General features: G+C 38.4%; 1 protein-coding gene across 1 annotated transcript; it reads right to left on the reverse strand.

Moving 5' to 3' along the window:
- Window positions 1-184: 184 nt before the first annotated feature.
- Window positions 185-21733, reverse strand: HACD3 (3-hydroxyacyl-CoA dehydratase 3). The gene is made up of 10 exons (XM_014535439.1): window positions 21643-21733; window positions 19819-19892; window positions 18444-18608; window positions 16758-16809; window positions 14269-14379; window positions 8618-8745; window positions 7043-7155; window positions 6014-6120; window positions 4864-4995; window positions 185-1852 (listed from the first exon to the last, which is right to left on the reverse strand). Exons 1-10 carry the CDS (start codon window positions 21716-21718, stop codon window positions 1776-1778), a joined length of 1035 nt encoding a protein of 344 aa, XP_014390925.1. The 5' UTR covers window positions 21719-21733; the 3' UTR covers window positions 185-1775.
- Window positions 21734-22081: the final 348 nt, after the last annotated feature.

The following is a 22081-nucleotide window of genomic DNA, read 5'->3' on the forward strand; positions in this document are numbered from 1 at the left end:
TGGTCTGTCAGGTCCGAAAGGTTGGCAACTGCTGGCCTAAAGTATTACTCCCTCAGGCTTCAACCTGAGCATCTACTTTTGGTTTAACATGCTGAACTGCTATATAATATTTTGTCTGGAAAAAGGACTTTATCACTAACAATTTGAAGACCATTAGAGTAAATAAATGATCTTTAAACACAAGTTAGGATTTTGACTGTAAATGTTTAATAGAAATACACAATCTTTTGCTTTCTCAGACAGCAACAAAAAGGCTTGTAAGAATGTAAGATTCTGCCACAGATGCAGCATAATCTGCTGCAAAGCTAATCTGCAATAATTACACACAGAAACTCAGGTGAAAGAATATCAGAAGTTAATACAAACAAGTATTGACAGAAGTTACAGACATGCAAAATATCCTTCAGTGCAATGAACTTGTAAAAAAATCAGCCAGCCTATGCTAATCATAGGTTTTTAGATCAAACCAAGTTTCAATCTTGGGCTCAGAGAAACAGCATAGCTCATTTAGTCCCTTTTCCCCCAGGAACAATGGGAATGGCACAATTGAGCAATCGTGCCTTAAATTCTTTCATACAAGCATTACTTCTAACACATTTTGCTTGGAATGTGGAAGAAATTGATGTTTTTGACAATGGCCAAACTTCATAATGCCTAAATTTTTTTCAGTTCCTCTGTTGGTGGGTTTCCTGCCAGGAGTCTGTGTTAATGGACCAGCTGGTGATTCTCTAGCCAATGTTCTCTGTTCACTGTCCTACTTCAGAGGTGAAACAACAGCAGAATAAAAGGTGTTTTGAGGTCTACTAAAAAACAAACAATCCCACCACTTACTCTGACAGGTACACAAATGGACTTACCCAGGTCAGGGGAAAGAAGCTGGAGTTTATGTTTGTGCACAGCCTAAGGCAGTTTTGCAGGTGTGTTTAGACTGGCCTACTCTAGTGTTCCCAGTTTGCTACAGGCTGCATTGCAGGCAGCTATCTTGTGGCCAGTTTGACCTTTCTGACCCCTGTAACCATTAGGGGTTGGAACTCTTACAATCTCATTATTTTCTAACTCATGTTTCATCTTTCTTTAAAGTTGAAAATAGTTCTGATTTATCTTGGAATGAAGTAAGTGATCATGGTGTTCCAAGGTTCTGACTGGTTTCTCTCAAATCATTCTGTGTCCACACAGGTAAGCACTGTATAGTAACAGATATCGTTAGAGAGGCCAAGAAATTCAGAGGTAATATTTCTCGAGGCCCACCTGGACTCAAATGTTTTATCAGTGACTGAGTCAAACAGATTTTCAAAAAACCAACGCCACTCCACTTAAGTAACCCTTTGGGTACAGAATATATTAGGTCCTGCCTAGGTCACTTTCACAGGCTCCTATAGAGCAAAACAGTCTTGTTTTTCTTCCACAATCAATAGCTGAAAAGAACAAATTCCAGCTGTAAGAATGGCCAGTACCTAGTAGGTCCAGGGCACTGATGAAATCTCTGGCTTGTGTGAAACAGACTGACTGGACACGGAGTGGGTGGGGACAGGGCTGTCTGATGTCACTAACAGATTACAAAAGAACCAACCTGTCATCAGATATCATGCAAGTACTACACTAAGATAATACAATAAATTCAGGATGTAACTGGGGAAAGGGGAAGATAGCCTTACTGAGAATTTAATCATTTAACGTTAAAAAAAAACTTTTATATCAGTACAAGAAGGTAAAACTGTAAGAATTATAGATTAGGCTCAAAAGTCTACATGGCAAGAAGTCATCTAAATCTCTTTTTAGTGGATTTTCTTCTTTTTTTGTCCATAGTGCCGCCTGCGCTGTTTATAAAGGTGACGGAAATTTATGTATAACCCTGAAAAAGAAAAGAGGCCAATTAGACATGAGAATCTTTGTCCTGTTTATAACCAGAAGCTCTTGGGCAGGGACAGTCTAGTTGGCTGTTTTTCATACCCCTCTGTGCTTACTGCAGCTGCTCAGGAAGTACAATTCAGTAACAAGTTAGTAACAATGCACTAGAGACCACTCAAATTTCTCCCAGTGGGTTTACAATTTCACTTTCTCCCATATTTTATTATAAAAATTTTCAAACATACAAAAAAGATTAAGTCATTGTACAGTAAATACCATCTAGATTAAACCTTAACTCTATTACATTTTTTATCACATATCCATTCCCATCTAATTTTTTATATTTTTCAGTAAAAGTTACAGACATCAATATCCCTAAACATTTCCTTAGAGTTCACAATATTTTTCTCCCAATTTCTTTTTAAGTAAGACTTACATAAAATACACAAATCTGAAGTATAGAAACAACCCAATTTTTAATTCAAGGCTATGCAATAAAGTGTATTAAGCAATAGTTTAAAAGGTATGTGTGTGGGGGGAGGAATAGGGGGTAAGGACACATATGTAATACCTTAATCAATAAAGAAATTAAAAATAAAATAAAAGGTGGGGGATACTTTTCTAGGAAGCACAATCTTCTCATTTAGAAAATACAGGATTTCAGCCCAGCCAGCATGGCTCAGTGGTTGAGCATCAACCTATGAACCAGAAGGTCACCGTTCAATTCCCAGTCAGGGCACATGCCCAGGTTGTGGGCTCAATCCCTAGTATGGAGCGTGTAGGAGGCAGCCAATCAATGAGTCTCTCTCATTTTTACTGTTTCTATTTCTCTCTCCCTTTCCCTGCCTCTCTGAAATCAATAAAAAAATATATTTTTTTAAAAAACAACACAGGATTTCAGTCAGAAAGAACAAATTTCAGTTCTACTTCATCACTGTGGCTTAGCCTCACTTCAGTTTCCTCATTGTGCAGCAGAGTTCAAAACACTTATTTTACAGACTGATTGTGAGAGAACATAGGTTTAGAAAAGCACTTTGATCTATATACAAATGTAACTGGTTGTTATTACTGCTTCTAAATTGTGCAGATTTAGGATTTATTTCATTATGAAGAATAAGAACAACTGCATATTCATTGTAGGCAAACTAGATGAGTATAAAACCTTAAAAATTAGAGTGTACAACATAAGCAACATGAAAAAAGCCACTAAGGTTAGTGCACATTAAAATACTTCTACCTTTCTAACTTCTTTAGTAAAATATTTTAAGGTCTTTCCAATATTTATCCCTCTTTAACCCTTTCAGTATGCCCACCTCGTGGAGCCTAATTACAGTAATAGTTTATCCAGTAACAGAGGTGAAGAGCTCTTAATGAGTGCATTTTCCAAACTGAAGCTTATTCCCTTCAACTGCCCTACTATTTTAACACTTTTGGTTAGAAATCTTTCTGAAATGTATTACACCTTTTCTGAAATATAAGAAACAGAATAAAATTTAATCTTAAGCAAATTACCTACACCCATAAGTTGTACTATTAACTGTGCTTCTGCCATGTACGCTATCCCGAAGTGTAGGTCTCTTCTCCCTGATACTAAATGACCAAGACCGCTGGACTTTCTGGCTTCTTGGGTTTACTTTTTGTGGTCTTCCTCTCAGTGTCTGTGGTAGCCACCCTTCAAGATGGTCCCAGTGATCCCTACACCTCTTGGTATTTCATACCCTTGTGTAGTTCCCTCCCATACTTTACTAAGTAGGTCTAATGTAACCAACAGAATATGGAAAAAGTGACGGTATGTCACTTCTGCGATTAGGTTATAAAAGTGTGGAGATAGAGGTGCTATTATCACTGCAATGGCAATCATATTACAATGTATAGATGTATCAAATCAATATGTTGTACACTTTAAATTTATACAATATGTCAAGCATATTACAATCAAAAATTAAGTAAGTAGATAAATTTTTTAAAAGGCACTGTGGCTTCTATCTCTCAGATCACTTGCTCTGGGGGAAGCCATGTCATGAGCAGCCACAGGGAGAAGTACTGCAGCTAGAAACAAGCTTTCTGTCCACAACTACGTCAGTGAGCTTGGAACAGATCCTCCAGCCCCAGTCAAGCCTGCAGAAACTAGCACCAGCGGAGCTGACCACTTGACTGAAACCTCATGAGGGACCCTGAGCCGGGCCACCCAACTGGGCTGCTTCCTGACCCTCAGAAACCATGTGAGAGAATAAATGTTTGTCATCTCAGACTGCTGAATTCTGGGGTAATTTGTTAGACAACAATAGACACCTAATATACTATCTTGCTGTCACATCCTCTGTTACTAGGACACCAGAGAGCCGTACTTATTTAGGGCCACCTCAAGACTTTTGTGAGCTAAAGCAGGGATAAATACATAAATTATGTTAAAATGTATTAGAACTTTATCTAAAATAAATAGTCTTTATAGTTGGAAAAGGCTTATAAATCATATTTGCAATAATTTAGGTTTACATATTTTCCCTTCTTTTAGTTTTTATGAATTAAGGCAAAAATTTATATTTTATATAAAAGTAAATTAATAAATAAGCAAGCAGGTTTTACATGAGGAGCAGGGAAGCCTCCTGTTGTTAGGTAGAAAGCTTTATGACATCTCCTGGCTGTTCTTCCTTCTTGCTACCAGTTGTATTACCACTCCTGTAAACTCTGGATAAGGAATGTGCTACTGAAATTAGTAAAAGTAAAATGAGCTTCTTATTCTATTTTAAAAGAGCTTCTTACATTGTTTTAAACATAAAATATATTATGGTGAGTTCCCAATGACCAAGAAAGATAATCACTGGGGATTTGGGAAGAAATACTTCCCATACAGAGCATATTCTCCAAGTGGTCTGTTCTGCAAAGCAATCTTTCTCTAACTCTATACTACTCTTTTGGAAATAAGATTCCTAAAGACTTTTAAAAGTTTGAATCATTTAGCTCTACACTCTAATGAAGTGAGAGGAAAAAGTCTATTACAGAACCAATACTTACCTAAAAATAGCATTATAAGATAAACCTGAAGAAAAAAGGAAAATCTAACGTGGATTTCCATGGGATATGGCAATGTGAAGCTGAATCTCCCTGTTTCATTGAACACGGGGATGGACTGGATCACTGAGACAGCTGAAAGCAGAAACAAGAACTTGTTAGAAGCAAATAAAGCAGTCACATCGAGTGACAGCACCTTCTAATCCTCCAGGTTTCAGTTACGGGTTTGTTGAGATGCTCCCTCCTCCCTTCGCACAGAGGGCTTATGCCTCTTCTTTTCCCCTCGTTTTCCTAAGGGATGAGCCTCCAAGATGACAACTGAAGGTGAATGAGGAACAACCATTCGATAACACTGGGCTTCAGTTTCCCATTCTATAAATGGAGAGAAAAATCCCTACCACTAGTTGTTGGTCAGAATAAAATTAAGTCATAAATATGAACCTGTTCTACCCAGTGTGGCTCAGTGGTTGAGCACTGACCTATGAACCAGGATGTCACAGTTTGATGCCTGATCAGGGCACATGCCCAGGTTTCAGGCTCGATCCCCAGTAGGAGGGTGTAGGAGGCAGCTGATCAATGATTCTCTCTCAACATTGGTGTTTCTATCTCTCCCTCAACCTTCTTCTCTAAAATCATTTTTTTTTTAAAGTAAAATAGCTGAAACCGGTTTGGCTCAGTGGATAGAGCGTCAGCCTGCGGACTGAAAGGTCCCAGGTTCGATTCCGGTCAAGGGCATGTACCTTGGTTGCGGGCACATCCCCAGTAGGAGATGTGCAGGAGGCTGCTGATGGATGTTTCTCTCTCATCGATGTTTCTAACTCTCTATCTCTCTCCCTTCCTCTCTGTAAAAAATCAATAAACTATATTTAAAAAATAAAAATAAAAAATAAAAAAATAAAAAGTAAAATAAAAATATGAACCTGCTTTGGAAAATTAAAACTACCATATAAATAGGAAGCATGACCACCAGCTTCCAAATGTGCCACATTCCTGGAACAGGGGTATTATGGAAGGAAGCCACTAGGAAGATACTCTTGAAAAGTCCAATATCCATATATTGACTAAGGCGGGCAGAGGGAGGAAGAAAGATCTGGCCTATTGGCTTAGCTATCCCTTGGAGCTAAGCTATAAAACATAGAGTTCCTGAAAGTACCTTCTGCCAAACATCCCAGAGGATATAAAGGAATCCACACAGTATAACGAAGCCATGTGAGCACTTTCCAATCCATGTCAATGCAGCAAAGCATGTAGTAGGGGTACCTATTGAAAATAAGGAATTCAGATACTGAAAGCCACTTCAGGTTCTGAATGTAACCCTAGAACATCATTCAAACAGAACCATTTCACAATTAGCCACACATCTTCTTCAGAACAGAAGTATAATCCTGGGCTATCTACACACAAACTCCCATCATGCTCCTCCCACCTTCAAAGGATGTGAACTCTCTTTAAAGACAGACTAAGTGTAGGTCTCAAAGGAACCCTCTCTGAAATAGTTGAGTATGTGGAATGGTAAGTTTTTTGGGTTTGTTCCTAGTTCTGATCGACATTCCAAGTAGGTAAGGCTAACAGACACATTGACAGCACTTTATCTCTAGATAAACGAATGCTATCAAAATTAAGTATACTTAAGCATACCACCAAAGACCTTTAGCCTCAAATCAGACTTACGGAATATGTATGGTCTGGTAGAGAAGAATACATCTACTTTAATTGGGTTTTTAAAAAATATTATTTTATTGACAACTGAGGATGGAAGAAGCAGGTAAGAGGTCAATTGAAACTTCAGAAATCTTGTAGTAAAAGATTCATTTTTACCATCCCTTTTAGAAGGCTAGTCTTCACTAGTTCCATCCAACCTGGATTGCTCCTTCAACCCCAGGTTTTTTCAGCCCTTTCATGAATTTTTCTCTTCCCACCAAGACAGCAAGATACTGAAAGGTAAGATGGGTCTTTTCATTTCTCTGGGTCTCTCCTTCTGCTCCCCAGTGCCCAGGCTGGCACTACGATCCAATGACGGCTTAAAAAAACATTTACAGAGCACATAGCTGCAGCTACACTCTCCACAGGTGGAACCTTAATCCCAAACCAAATGAGACTCTGGGTAAGACAGCAACTCTCTCAAGAAGAGAGCTGACCCAAGGAAGAAGCATTCAAACACTATCCTAGCATTTCTACCTACCTGAAAATTTCAATTGTGCTCCACATATAAAACACAAAGAAAACCACGGCTTTGTTTTGCATTTCTTCCATAGTGCCAAAGATGATAAACAAAATGAAATTTCTTCCAAAAAGCTATTAAGAGGACCCAAAAGAGAGAAAAAAGTTTAAAAATATATTTTAAAAACCATATACATGGTTATTTGAAACCTAACCCCACTAAATTCAAAGTAAATTTAAAAAGATTGAGCTCAACTGGTTTAATCCTCTGCTCCAGTTTTGGAACAAGTTAAATGTCCAAACCAGTCTTTCTGGATAAGTGAGTATGTGTGTGTGTGTAAATGTATGTGTGTGTGTGTGTGTGTGTGTGTGTGTGTGTAAAAATACACAAACAGTTTAAAGGATACTGACCAATGAACATTTGTCTGCATAACCCAAGTTAAGAAATAGAACATTACCGGTATGGCATTCCCTCTCCCGCCCCCGGAAGTAACTACTATCTTCTGTTAACCATTCCACTGTTTTTCTTTATAGGCTCACTACTTATGTATGTATTCCTATGCAGTATACTGTTTCACTTTGCCTGTTCTTTAATGTGCTGAAATTATGCTACATGTATTATTCTGTAACTTACTTCATCCACATAGAATCATGTGGCACTGCCCAGCTCCCGGAGGCTTCATTCACACTGTATCCTATGTGAATGGAACCTGCTGGACCTATGCAATGGGATACTGAACCTGTCCCATCCATCTTGCCCTAGAAATTCTACCCTAATGCTTATCTGTACTAGTCACTGATATACAAAAAATATTATTCCATATTAGTAAGTCAATCACTATCCCCTTTTCATTTTTTAAACTAAACCAAGCAGACTCTTTCCAAGGGCAGAAAACCTAGAAATAACAAGGCTACTGTATTAACACCCTTCACCATGCAACGGATACTATTAGCATGCCAGAGTTGGTACACCACAAAAGGGTAGAATTATAAAAACTACTCCAGAAAAAACTAACCAATAATCACCTGGTCCCCCGTGTCCGGGTAGGTGGTATTTAATGGTACGTGATTGCACAGTTAGGAAACCGAAAGGAGGATGAAAGGCTTTGCTGCTCCATTCCTGGTAACAATCTTCCAAATATTGGAAATTACATAGATGTATTAGGGGGAGAGATCCCCACACAAGTCAGAAGAGCCACCCTCATATATGAAAGAAAGTCCAAAGTAAAAAGAGTTCCAAGGTATCATATTGCCTTTTTCACCCAAAGTGGGAGGAGACCAAGCATGTCTCTATCTAAGAAGATTGAGGGTAGGATTTTCTGCTCCTGCCTGAAAATCAAGTTTCCCTTGTTTTACAGCTCTTTGTATAACTGTGACTTCATGAAGATGTTATAATGAAATCGACCTGAAATGGCAAAAGTTTACTTTGGAAAATATTCCTGAGGCTTAAATTTTTCCTCCTTGTTCAGATAAAACAATGCTTTCCCATGCCAATAGGTATTTTTACTAATTGAAACTTCTCAGAAAATTGTGGCATAACTACTAAATAAACACTGAACTCTTTCATTCCCCACCCTTGAGATCAACTATTTAATACCTGGATAACAGAAGGTATCACTGGTGACTTAGTGACTCCAATTGCTGCATTGATAGACTCCACAACTGCCAACATCTGGCAGAAATACATCATGTCAGCTATGGTGTGAAATGTGTCATAGAAGGACTCTATGGAACAAAAATACATTAAGGGTAAATGAGCTGGCAAATTACAACAGGATTATTTCTCAAACTACATAATGCCTCACATGAAAGGAGTTTTTAAAAAGGTATAATAAATATCCAGTCAGATTCAAGTTTAATAACCAACTACGCTGAAAGAAAGCAGGCCTGCAGAATCATGGAAGTCTATTGGTTACCACAAAGTTAACACATAAACCTGTATGCACTTCTCATTTTAAAAAGCAAGCGAAAGAAGCATACCTAGACTTCATTCAGTTATTATATCCTAAAAAATCTATGTATCAAGCACAGCCAATAATTCTTTTCAGCTCCATTATCTAATTTAATTTAAAGCTAAAACTGTATCTCATTAAATGCAATCTAACATTCTAAAATCTCAAAAATTGTATAATCATAAATAGAAGTACAAGAATATTGAATAAAATTAACTTTCAAAAACCTTAATTGTGCTTATATATTTAATCCTAATTATTCTTATTCTGAGAATCTAGCCTAACTAAAAAAAGTCTAAAATGAAGAAGAAGAAAAAACTTTAGAAACAAGGTTGCTCTCTGAAACATTTCTAAGTACATTAAAGTAGAAACTGTCTACATGTTTAAGGGTATGGGAAGTTTGAGTAAACTATAGTATATTACTTCATGGATGTTATATAATAATTTAAAATAACAGTTATTGCTTATATGAGGTCAGCAAATGTGGTCTCAATTCTGAGTGGTCCATAACATAAAATCCTTTACTTTTCATACTGATCACTGATCCTCACCTCACACCCTGCATTCCCACATTCCTCTTTGCAGTGTGTCCCAGCCCGGCCACCCGTGACATTTTGGCGAGGACAACTATTTGTCCTACACATTGCAGAAAGTTTAGGATTCTTGGCTGCTTATTAAATCCAAGTAGTGCTTCCGAGGATCTGGCAGAGTTAGGACAGCTACCAACAAAGATGACACTGTAGGAGCCTCAAAGGGTATGATTTAAATAATGATGAATAAAAGAGGCCCTTATCAAAATTGAAGAAAAACTCTGAAGTATTTTTGCAGAAATGAATCATTTTACAATCCTGCTGCAAAGTCAAATGTGAAATGAAAATGGTATATATTGCTGATACATAATTTTACCAGAAAAATTCCATCAATATGCAGTTCAAAATCTGACTAATTATTTTCTTTGAAAAAAATTAATGCAAAATTACAATTTATTTTTTTTTTCTATGTAGGAGAAATATACTACTACTCAACTTCTCCTGTAAGGTTGGCAGCCCTGAGAACTCCTTTTATGTAGCATGTTATGGAGGTATTCCTGCTCCCAAAGGAATGAGGAACAGACATATTTCCACATGCAAGCAAAATTACAATTTAAATTTTGCTATATATAAAATAAATTTTTTTCATAATATTAAATGCCCCTTTTTCAAGACAAAATCCCATCAAATCCTTTTGTCACATTTACAATTAAAATTCTGGTATCATTGAGAAGGGGATTCACTTTAAGTGGCCTTTATAAAATGAGGACCCCTCATACTTAGAAAGTTGTGACTTAAGACTTGGCATATGGTAAACAAAAATTAGATCTTCTGGGCTTTGCCTCTGATTTTATGGGAAATTGATCCTTGTTTCAATTCAGGAATAGAAATCTGATTTCTAAAATGATAGTTACAAAGAATATTAGTAACATTAAAATGCTTATAATATTGTTTTTAAAAACAAGATGCAAAATTGTATATACAAACATTATGATGATTATTTTTAACTGTAGGAGGAAAAAAGACTAAAAGGCAGTGTATGGGAATATTAATAGTGATAGACAATGGCTTATTAACCTCCCCTTCCTTCTCCTACACCTTTACCCCTGTTTTCCCCCATTTTACAAACTTTTTAAAATCAGCACATTTAATTTTATAATTTGAAAAAAAATTTTCTTAAAAATAGGAAAAGGCACTCATATGTGAATGGAATATGGATTTAAACAGTGGTAATATAAAATAGTATATACTCTTTCTGGGCATTATACATCAAAATCCCTAAAAACAATTTGTCCTTTAATCTCACAATTCCACTTTAGGAACTGTTCCCAAAGAAGCTTTGTGGGAAAGGTGACAAGAACCAACGAGCCAAGAATCTGCTGCTCTCATAGTTGGGATTATGGTAGAGTTTTTGTTTTAAGTCTTTATTTTCTGATTTCTTCTGTAATTAACACATTTTTACAATTAGAAAAAAATTAAAAATTGATTTAATAAAAAAGTATTACTTAATAGAAAGCTAGGCAAGCTCACACAAGAGTTTCGACATAAGCCCAAGTGTCTACTGCTGTTTCCTTAGCACATGAAGGTTAGCAAATACATGATTACATGAAAAAACAAGTGCATGTGTGGAATCTGCCATTCACCAACATCCTTTATTCAAAAGGAGAAAATGGCAAAAGCAAGCTAGGACGCTGGGTGCTAGGCCCCAACTCTTCTCTGAGAACTGATAAGGGAACAATTAAACCAGCAGGTGGTTAGGAAGAGGCTCGGAGCCAAAATAGAAATTACAAATCCATGCAGCTTACTTTAACACATGACCCAGATACTTAGCAGCTTTTGAACTGCATCAGGCCAGCAGGCTTGCACAGCAACACTCAGGATCAATCCAACTATATTGGTTTAAACTGTGATCTGCAGAATTCCAAGGTGTTAAGAAGGCTGGAAAAACATGCACTTCTCTCAAATGACTCTAGAGTCTCTAGACCCAACTACAATACATCTTATACAAACCTCGGATGAAAAAATTTAGGAGTGAAGAAGAAAAGAGTCGACAGGAGTTTTTCTCTCTTTAAATAGAGTTTATATTTTTCCATTGTACTTATATTTATACTCCTATTTATTTTACAAAATGAAGAAATTTTGTAAATTATCCACATTCAAATCATTTGAAAATGGTGTATTTCCTCCCAATCTTTTCGGTGTATTGGTTCATTTTCACCTTTTTATATGGGTGTGAACTAATTGGAAGAATAAATTTGTTATTTATTTAGCCTGTTATCAGTATTTTTACATGTTATTACAAACTCTTCAAATACTTTATATTTGTCTCACAACATTCCACTGAGGGAATATTCGAAACCAATTCCTCACTGCACATTTAGGTAGCTTCTAATCTGTCACTAACATAAATAATGCCATGATGTCTATCTTTTTGAAAAAGCTTCTCTTGCAGTTTCAGTTCTTTCTTTAGAGCAGTGGTTCTCAACCTGTGGGTCGCGACCCCTTTGGGGGTCGAACGACCCTTTCACAGGGGTCACCTAAGACCATCGGAAAACACATATATAATTATATATTGTTTTTGTGATTAATCACTATGCTTTAATTATGTTCAATTTGTAACAATGAAATTGGGGGTCACCACAACATGAGGAACTGTATGAAAGGGTCGTGGCATTAGGAAGGTTGAGAACCACTGCTTTAGAGCATAGTTCTAGAAGTGAAATTATCAGGTTCCAAGGATATGAACAGTTAAGGTTCCTGATTCACTTTGCCAAATAATTTCCCAAGAGTTTTAATTATGTAGCCATTGGTGTGTCTATTTTAGCATATGTCCTCTTGATTTAGGTATCTGCCAAATAATTTCCCAAGAGTTGTAATTATGTACCTTTACAGTAGCCATTGGTATGTCTATTTTAGCATATGTCCTCTTGATTTAGGTATCTTTTATAACTTTGCAAAATTGACAATAAAAAAGTCTTATTTCTTCATCATTGCTGTTAAACATTTTTTCTGTATATTAAATTAGTTTTAGTTCCTCTTATGACTTTTGTGTACATACTTTATAGTTTATCTATTCGGTGGAGTTTTCACATATTTAAAGTAATGTGTACAAGTTCTTTATATGTAAATAAATCAATCTTTATTGGTATTTGTTGCAATTTTCCATCACCCTCTATCCCCATGCTGCTAATCTCAATATACTCTTAATCTTTAATGCTTTCTTGGCTGGGGTGTTTTCAGATATACAGGAATTTAGATATTTTATTGTAGTCAAATATATTGACCTTTTCCTTTATGATTCTCTTAACATTTTAAGCTTAGAAAGGCCTAACATTCCACATGAGATTTTTATAAATATTTACTTATATCTTCAATTGTGGTTTAACTTTTTGATAAATAATTCTTAAGTCCTTTGAGAGAATTTATTTTTGTATACAGTGTAAAGGAGAAGAGTCAGAGTTCTTGTTCCCTCTTGTGCCCAAACCTAATCAATTTTCCTTGGAAATATTTATCCAATAAAAAAGTATTGGATAATATTTCCCTTTCCATTGATTCATGACTCCTTTATCATATATAATTGAGGTATGTACATAATGTAAGAACTATTCCTAGGCCACCTAATCTGCTCTGCTGATTAGTCTGTTCTTACACTAAGACCATACTATTTTAATTATCACTAGTGCCTCAGTGCACGGATTCGTGCACATTGAAAGGAAATTAATTAGATGGTGGCCAGAGGGGCAGGACTGGGCGAGAGGGGCCGGACACACCCTGGAGCCAACCTCCCATGGTCCCTCTCCGGCCGGCCTTACCTGGGGTGGCGCAGCAGCTCGAAGGGCGTCTGCGGAGTGAGCAGGGTACCTCCAGCAGGTGAGGTCCCTTGGCCTGGCCTTCGGGGATCTGGCCGAAACCGGCTCTCTGACATCCCCGAGGGTCCCGGATTGAGAGAGGGCAGTTCTCAGGTGATGCACCCCAGAAATGGGCCCCCTCCTCTCTGGTTCCAGGGTGCATCATCCGAGAACCGCCGCTGCCAAGTCATAGCAGCTCATCAGCTCCTGCATTGAGCGTCTGCCCCCTGGTGGTCAGTGCATGTCATAGCTACCAGTCGGAAGGTCGGACAATCGCTTAGTCTTTTATATAAACAGATTCTTTTATATCAGGTGGAGAAAGTCCTCTCCCATTACCTTTCTTCCCCCAAATTTTATTATCTATTTATTGTTCACAATAAAATTTCATAATACTTTAGATCACATTCTCAAATATTTTCTATTGTCATTTACTTTGCCAGAATTCTATTAAACATGCAAACTAATTTATCAAGAACTAATATCTTTATGATACTCTTTTCATTCATTTTTAGAACAGTTCAGTTGAGAATCTATTTAGACCTCAAAAGGATGAGATCCCTTTTGGACTTAAACAACTTTGGCATTAGAAGTATCACATTAATTTCTTTAGTTATAAACTATCATGTCGTGCATAGAGAAAGGGATGGTAGTCCAAGATATGACCCTGGCAAGCTGTGTGGACATGGATCATTTCTTTGGCCATCTCTAAACCTGTTTCCTCACCAGTTAAAGAGAGGGAATATCAGCCTGTTTCAGAGACCATGGGAAATAGAAGATATGAAAATACAATGAAAAGCATGAAGTACTATACAAATATGGGGGTTTAATATTAATACCAAAGGCAAAGAGTATTACCTTTGATGAGTAGTGGGCCAATCTACTAAAAAAAAAAAACCAGTGTTAAAATTTGGTACTTGCCTTTTCCCAGGATAAAGAACCTCACAGTCATGTTGACAAACATCCACGAGAATCCCAAGAATTGCACAAGATTATACATGAACAGGTATCCTTTCTTCAAGTTTATAAGAGCTGGAAAGCAAAGCAAGGCAGTAAACTGTTACAAGCAGACAGCAGGAGAGGGGTATGTAGGGCACCCTATAGTAACTTCATCCCTCTTTCCTATTGGGGAGCTCTAAGCTCCCACACAAATACCTGGCCCAGGCCTGCACCAGCCTGGCTCCTGGTCCCACAGACAAACAGAAAGAAAAAATATGAGGAACACTGCACTCCAGGGTATGTTTTCAGGAGTCTTTCCCCTCAGAGCCTTGAGCATAAGTATACAGACATAACAAATCCAAGAAGAGAATATATCTTAGGAGGCATTAAAGGAAAGGAGGAAAGCTATACTCAACTCCTATTCTTGTTATCTTAATATAATCTATAGTTACTTCTTTTCTGGAATTTTTTAAGGTCATGGAGGTCAAACTAGCTCAAAGAGAGAGAATGAATAATAAAAAAAATTCTGGTATTTGATCATATATTCATTCAACCAAGCATTAACTGAACACCTACAATGTCCAAGGTATGGAGGGGCACTATTGAGATTCAAAGAACTTACAATCTAAAACCATAATACAAGATAGAATGACAGGTAACATCTTGTGAAAATTTCATGGTGAGAAAATTACATTAGGCTGGGAAATGGGAATCAAGCAAGTATCTGATCTGGGCTTTGGAGAATGGGTAGAATGAGGATATAACCAAAGGAGGAAAATTACAATCTGAGAGGCAAGAGAATAAGGGACATTAATTTTGTCTGCAGCCTAAGGTTTGTGAAACAGCTAATTACAGACTTAAGGAAGGAGTGAGAAACTTAGGGTTATGGTTGAGTCAAAAGAGTAGGGCAAAGGAAAGGCTTCTCAAGAGAAGAGCTATGGAGTGCAGGTTCTGCTGCCACAAATTTACTCCTAGACTACAGACATTCTGCAGACACACTTGGATGATGCTCCAAGCAAAAGCAACCGTATTCTAATGGGTCAAAAAAGCTAGACAAATTAAAATTTTTTCTTCAAAACTGTAAAAGTTTATTATACTTCCCAATCATAAAAAACTTCTTTCATTAGGAACCTTTACGAATTTAAATGAAACTGTTAAAGTTTTATCTAACATTCTAAAAATCAATATATAAGTATTTTCATATATTTTTGAAATTTATCCCTCTAAACACAAAAAATTAATTTAAATCTCAGGTGGCCTTTTATGTTGCTATTCTTTATCTCCACTAATGGTCTCCCCTCCTTTGCTTTTCTAAGGGAATATTTCTCTAAATTAGTAGTTATTCAAATCTTTTTTTTTAGAGCAATGAAATCTTCTTTTCAAGAGAAACTTTATTAACAATGCCATGAAACACAAAAGCACAATTGCTTTGACTAAAGTGGAAATGCTTGGTTGGCCTATCCCTCCAAAGCATCTCTGGGAACCCCTGGGGTACCATGAAACATAGTTTGAAAATCACTGCTCTACAACTTTCCACTCCCTTATTATGGCATGCCAAATATGCACCACTAAAACTTGAAAAAGTGTGAACAAATGAGGAACTCTTATATTATTCGGTTTTTCAGCATTAGTTTTAACTTATAGACTTTCATAGTCCTCCCTCTAGAATGCAAGCTCTTAGAGCACCGGTGCTATGATGAATTCCTTGACTCCACACCTCAAGGGACTAGTATAATGCTTTCAGTGCCGCAAGAATTTAATAGATAGCTGCTGAATTTAATCTATGTCACCCAGAAGATAATACACTTACAGAACTTAATGTTTATAAGTGGTTGGACAGACAGAAATAGATATGGATTTTTTTCAAGGTTGACAACCACACTTACCTGTGGCACAGCCCTTAAGATCTCAGTTGGGAGAAAAACACCAGATTGGATGGAGTGTAGCCTTGGACCTCCATCATATTTCCACATGTCCATGCAGTACATGCTGCCATCTGACATTAGGTCCATCCAAGAGACTAAGGTTCTTCCATACTATATACCAGATGATGGTAAGATCCAAATAGAAGGGAAACATTACCCAACCAGCTTGGCTCAGTGGTTGAGCGTCAACCTATGAACCAGATCAAGGTTCGATTCCCAGTCAAGGCACATGCCCAGGTTGTGGGCTCAATCCTAGTGTGGGGAGTACAGGAGGTAGCTGATCAATGATTCTCTCTCATCATTGAGGTTTCTATCTCTCTCTTCCTCTCCCTTCCTCTCTGAAATCAATAAAAAAAAAAATTTTTTTAAAGGGAAACATTAAAAGTAAGGCTTCTAATGTGGATGTGCACAGCATAAGCACTGGACATTAAGGACTGCTCATCCACCCACCTACACAGGATTAGCTCCTACCACATCACACTCATCCATACCCCCATCTCTATCACAAATGAAATGGTAACTACCATAGCAGCAGGGGCAACTTACTTTCAGGGGAGCCTTGGCTTTCCATTCTGAGTTTATTTAGGCGTTCTTCTTCCTGGAATTTGGACAGAAGTTTTCAAGAAGAAAAGTTAGAATTCCAAGGTGCTTGCAAAAGTCCACATGTTGGATAAGTGATCTGACTCCCTGAAAGCCTCTTCCAATTGTGCTCATACTTCATTGGGGAAAATGTCCTAGCTCAGGGTGCCAAAAAGCCTGACTCCTCCTCCTTACTGAGTAGCATTAACATCTGTGAGCCCATCCAGTGCTCACAGAACTGAGCCAATCAGCTGGCTTCTAATCTATAAAGTGGGTAGTCTTGACATCTTAGAGCTGGAGAGACATTCAGATTTGTCTTGGTCATAGAAACAAACAGAAATTTAAGGCAGAAAATAGACTGCTATTTTATTTTCTAACACCTCTAGATTTTTAGTATCATTTTCCAGAATCTAAAACCTGTCTCCACATCATATGAATTCATATTAGGTTAATATATAGGTGGTTACATATAGAAATATCTATGGGTAGATGTATATGCAGAGGCCAGTATGCACACACATAGTTCGTTGTTCAGTCAGCTGAGAGGACCAAGAAGCGATGATAGCCCAGCAGCAACAAGCATACCAAAGCCCAGAGCTTGGTTTCCACTACCATTCTCCACTAAAAAGAACAGAGCTGCCCTAACCGGTTTGGCTCAGTGGATAGAGCGTCAGCCTGCAGACTCAAGGGTCCCAGGTTCGATTCCAGTCAAGGGCATGTACCTTGGTTGCGGGCACATCCCCAGTAGCGGGTGTGCAAGAGGCAGCTGATCGATGTTTCTCTCTCATCAATGTTTCTAACTCTCTATCCCTCTCCCTTCCTCTCTGTAAAAAAATCAATAAAATATATTTTAAAAATAAATAAATAAATAAAAAGAACAGAGCTCCTTGAAGAATGGCTGATTCTAGGGCTGAGCAGGGAACATACAAGATAAGCCAGGAGCAGCTTACAGTGCCAGAAATTAAAGAAGTACACACACACAAAGAAAGAAGAAAGCCCCATAGTGATGGAGCTATGAGCTCTGTCAAAGGGACACAAGACCCAACTGAAAGAATTCTATTGACCAAACCTGAAACAGTCTGAGCAACAAAATGAGTAACATGGTCTGAATTATAACCCAAACTATAAAATAAGTATTAATGAGTCTACTGACATTTTTAAATGACTGAATAAATAAGTGGGAGAGAATAATCTCTAACGCAGAATAATTTCAAATAAAATATGTAGATACTCCACCCTGAAGATGGGAAGCATCACTCCCCACTCCTTAAGTGTGGGCTATGCATAGTAACTTCCTTCCGAAGAGTACAGTAAGGAGAGGGGAGGAAGTAACATTACAATGAAGAGACCTGACAAACATTACCTCAGCCACATGAGCAAGATCAATATCAACAGTGATAAGTCATATTGATAAGTATGTACCCATGATATGGCATGATCTGTGGTCTTCCTCCCCAAAACCAATCATGAAAAACACACCAAGGAACAGTCTACAAAATATATGACCAGTACTTCTATAAAACCATGTCTCCAGGTCGTTAACTTAATGTCTAACTTCGTATTTATTCTATCAGACCCTGGTAAGTATCTGAGGTGGCCCAAATAACTTGGTCTCCTCACGATTTCTGTCGAGGTCCTAGGGTCCTTACTGACCTTGGCTCGGAGCTCCATTTCCGCATCAGACTCGTCCAGCCAGCGATCAAAGTCAGGGGCCAAAAACAGTGGGCGCTTCTCCTGCTTGGTGAGTCTCTCCCACCACTGGCTCACCTTCTTCTGCACCGTAATGTTTACCTGCCTCTGGGTCAGTTTGTAAACCGGCTAAGAGAGAAAATGAGAATGTGAGAATGCTCTCTCCTTCCTATCCCCTCTTCTTCCTCTGACACTGCCCCAAGCCAGGGTGACTATACAGAGAACTAAAGAGTAGGCTTACTCCCCTTCCTTCTCTATTCCTACACATCTGATGCAAAGAGAATATCTACACCACGAGCTGGTATCGGGAAAATCTGCTAAGAACAGCACTGTCTTTATGATTCACCCAATGAATGACACAGGAGGAGATCAGGATAAGAAAGGCAGAGAGTTCCTGGTTTTATTAGAAGAAACTAAATGAACCTCCTGCCAGATCTACATCATGCAGGGCACTACATCCAATCACTCTTTCAAGTGCATCCTCACCTTCCAAATCTTCCTCCCATGAAGATGGTCCTGGCATAGAGTCCTTACTTTAGAAAGGTCTAATCAAGGCTAGAACTGTACCGGATCAGATACAACTTTTTCACATGGGTCAGCGTGGGGAGTCTTCCCAACTAAACTCAAATTCTTAGTGGCTGTTGCAGTTCATTATTCTACATGTCTTCCCCCTTTGCCTCTAAAGCAAGACCCATGACAAGTGCTCCACTCCTTAAATCACTGCTGTCTATTAGAACAACCAAAACAACAGAAACCTCCTGCAGACAGAGAGCAATATACGCAAACCCTCATAGATAAGAGTGTAATTCCAGAAACTGAAATACACCATGTGCTGGATTCCCTCCCTTCCAGTTACAGAGGCTTCCTCAAGCTCTGAGAGAAGGGAAACTTCAATATACGTCCAGCATTCTTTCTAAAGATCAACTGCCTCGGCATTTTCTGATTTCTACTGCCCCTCAGGCAAAGTCACAGGAAAGCAGCGCCTGTGTGGGCTTCACCTGCCCTCCGTACTGCTCTCTATGGGTACCATACTCCTCCTCTGTCATCGTTAAAAAACAGAATATCAGAGCTGGAAAACACCAGATTGGATAAGAGACCATGATCCAATTCTTCATTTAACACATGAGGAGACAGAACTCAAAAAAGTAAAAGGACTTGTTCAACCACTAATAAGTGGCAGAGCCAGAATCACCTCAGATTCTCCGACTTGCACAATTCCTCTGCAGCTAAAACTATATTCTCCTTTGGTTTTTATCTTCTTTCCCACAACCGTTCCTCCCCATTTCATTTCACTAAATTACTAGTATTTATTTCCTAAAATAGAAAGGAAAGAACATACCTCTGGCTTCACAAGGTCCAAGAACTCCAGGTGAAACTCATAGACATTATCTCCTTTGGCACCATGTCCTTGAGCTATAAAGAAAGAAATGTGGGTTACTGTGAACCTGAGCAGAGAAAGGCCATCCAAAAGCTAATGCAGTTCTTTCAGAAGTATACAAATGTCAATGGTCCTGCCAGAAAGAGTCGGGGCGTGTGAGAAGAGCTACTCAACAGCTAGATAAGCTGAATCCTGGACAGAAGTTTATTTCCATATGTCCTCTGATGGTCAGCTCCAGAGTAGTTAATTAATCTTCCAACATGGCCCTCACAATGCTCAGTACAGATAACAGGCAGGGAAAAGATTACAGAAAGCAAAGCCAAAGGTATCACATAGATATAAATTTAACTTTCACATGCACTTTGGCGCTGAATCCAGAGCAGAGAAAAATCAGGTGAAGGAAAGTTGCTGGGTGCATGAAAATGCTGGATTGTCTCAGAGAAAGCTCTGAACCTAATACTTTTCAACCAGGGATAGAAAATGGAGAAGGTGACTTTCCTTTAGCACATCCCACATGGAACAAAAAAAAAGAGAAAAATCATTTTCTCAGCTCAATCCTGAGAGGACAAATGGCACTGGCAGGAAAGCCCTGGGTTGACCTGTGCCTTGGCATGGCTCCTCTCCCCAGGTCCAGCCACGCCTCAGTGCCAGGGGCTGCTGCACATCACCTCCCCTCTAACTCTCGGGTTTGTCTATCAATTCAGTTCTATTTCTTCATCTGGCCCTATGCAGCATGTCCTGCCTAATATTTGCTACAGGTAGCTAATGTTCCCTAAAACCATAAATTCCTTAAGACAGGACAGTCTATAAGCTCCAAGTGGCAAGATGCACTTTTATCACTTTAACTTCTTTTCAAATGTTTAACTCCTAAAATAAATCGGAGCTGCTGCCACCACTGCTCTCATCTTGAAAAGTAGATACAAAAGTCAGGCTGTGATTTCATGCAAGTATATTAAGGCAGATGGAATCTCATGTAAAGCAGAAACACTTCAATGTCCCATTACCCTGCTCACTTACTAACGACATTCCAGGGAACTAGCACAGAAAGCAATTAGGGAGAATTCCACCCCATGGGGTGACAGTAACTCCAGACCTACCATCTGAGGCATCCTGATGAACTGAGGAGAAAGGAGATGGAGGCAGATTCACAGAACTGAGACCGTCAGAGCTAGAAAAGCTTTAGGTAGCATCTAGAATAAGTATTTCTTAAACTGGTCTGTAAGTATAATATCAGGGAGCCACACAGCCTCATTAAGAAAATTTCTATTTTTTTGTTTCATTATAACCTTAAAAAATAAAAGTAAAAGGTCAAGTGATGACCACCTTATAGTCATCACAAGTTCAGGGGCTGTGTTCACAGCTGCAATGAAGCCACATATCACTTAAAGGGACCATACCTAACTCCTAACATGCTTTTCAATCTGGGTCTATGGCCCTGGAGGATGCTGAGGACATATTCTCAGATGTTTTGGGTCCTCAAATTTGAGAAACACAACTTATAACCCATACCCCACTTTATAGGTCCAGAGAAGTTAATAGTTGCCTAAAGGAGCAGCAGAATTAATCTCCGTATTTCTAGCCCACCATTGTTTTTTGCCTCTCCAAGGGGAAAGCAGTATTTTAAACAACTTCTTTGACTTCCTTAATCAAGTATTTCAAAACAACCTAATTTACCTCAAGAGTATCAGAGAAAGTGAATAAAACAAATAGATAAAAATAAAAAGAAACCACCACTACACCTCTTTAACTGTGTAGAGAGCTGGGAGCATTTGCCCGAATACTGACCTTTGAAATGCAGTACATTTTCAGCGATGCTGATGGCAGGATTCTGTGAAAAGAGACCAAGGATGTGAGAAGGCATTTTAATGAGGAGAAAAATGGAATTAAAACCATCCTTCCCCCTTGGGGACTCAACCTCCTACCCTGTGCCTCCCTCAGAGAATATATTTAGTTGTTTATTCACATATCTGCATAGGGTTTCTCTATGTCTAGCTGTACCCATCTGAGACTGTAGGCTCCTGCAAGAAGGACCCTAACCTGCTCTAACTATGCAGAACAATCAGATACTGAGCCAGTCCATTCTGATGACTGCAAACAGTGCAAGGTGCTACGTGAGGTGTTACAGGAGAATACACAGACCTCTAAACTCAGTCCCTGAGCTGTGGAGGCAGAGAATCTAATGGGACAGATGAGTCATTTCCTGTGAGACGATATCAAATAGTAT

Source organism: Myotis brandtii, unplaced genomic scaffold (assembly GCF_000412655.1).
Source record: "Myotis brandtii unplaced genomic scaffold, ASM41265v1 scaffold144, whole genome shotgun sequence".
NCBI lineage: Eukaryota > Metazoa > Chordata > Mammalia > Chiroptera > Vespertilionidae > Myotis > Myotis brandtii.

Bases quoted from the DNA above. Each gene is read 5' to 3' on its own strand.
- HACD3 (XM_014535439.1), bottom strand. From the start codon at position 21,718: ATGCCTTCTCACATCCTTGGTCTCTTTTCACAGAATCCTGCCATCAGC. The intron at 7,156-8,617 runs GTATTAAATAGT...TCCTCTTAATAG, and splicing joins TGATACCTTCTGTTATCCAG to CTTTTTGGAAGAAATTTCAT. The intron at 6,121-7,042 runs GTAGGTAGAAAT...TATTTTCAATAG, and splicing joins AGCACAATTGAAATTTTCAG to GTACCCCTACTACATGCTTT.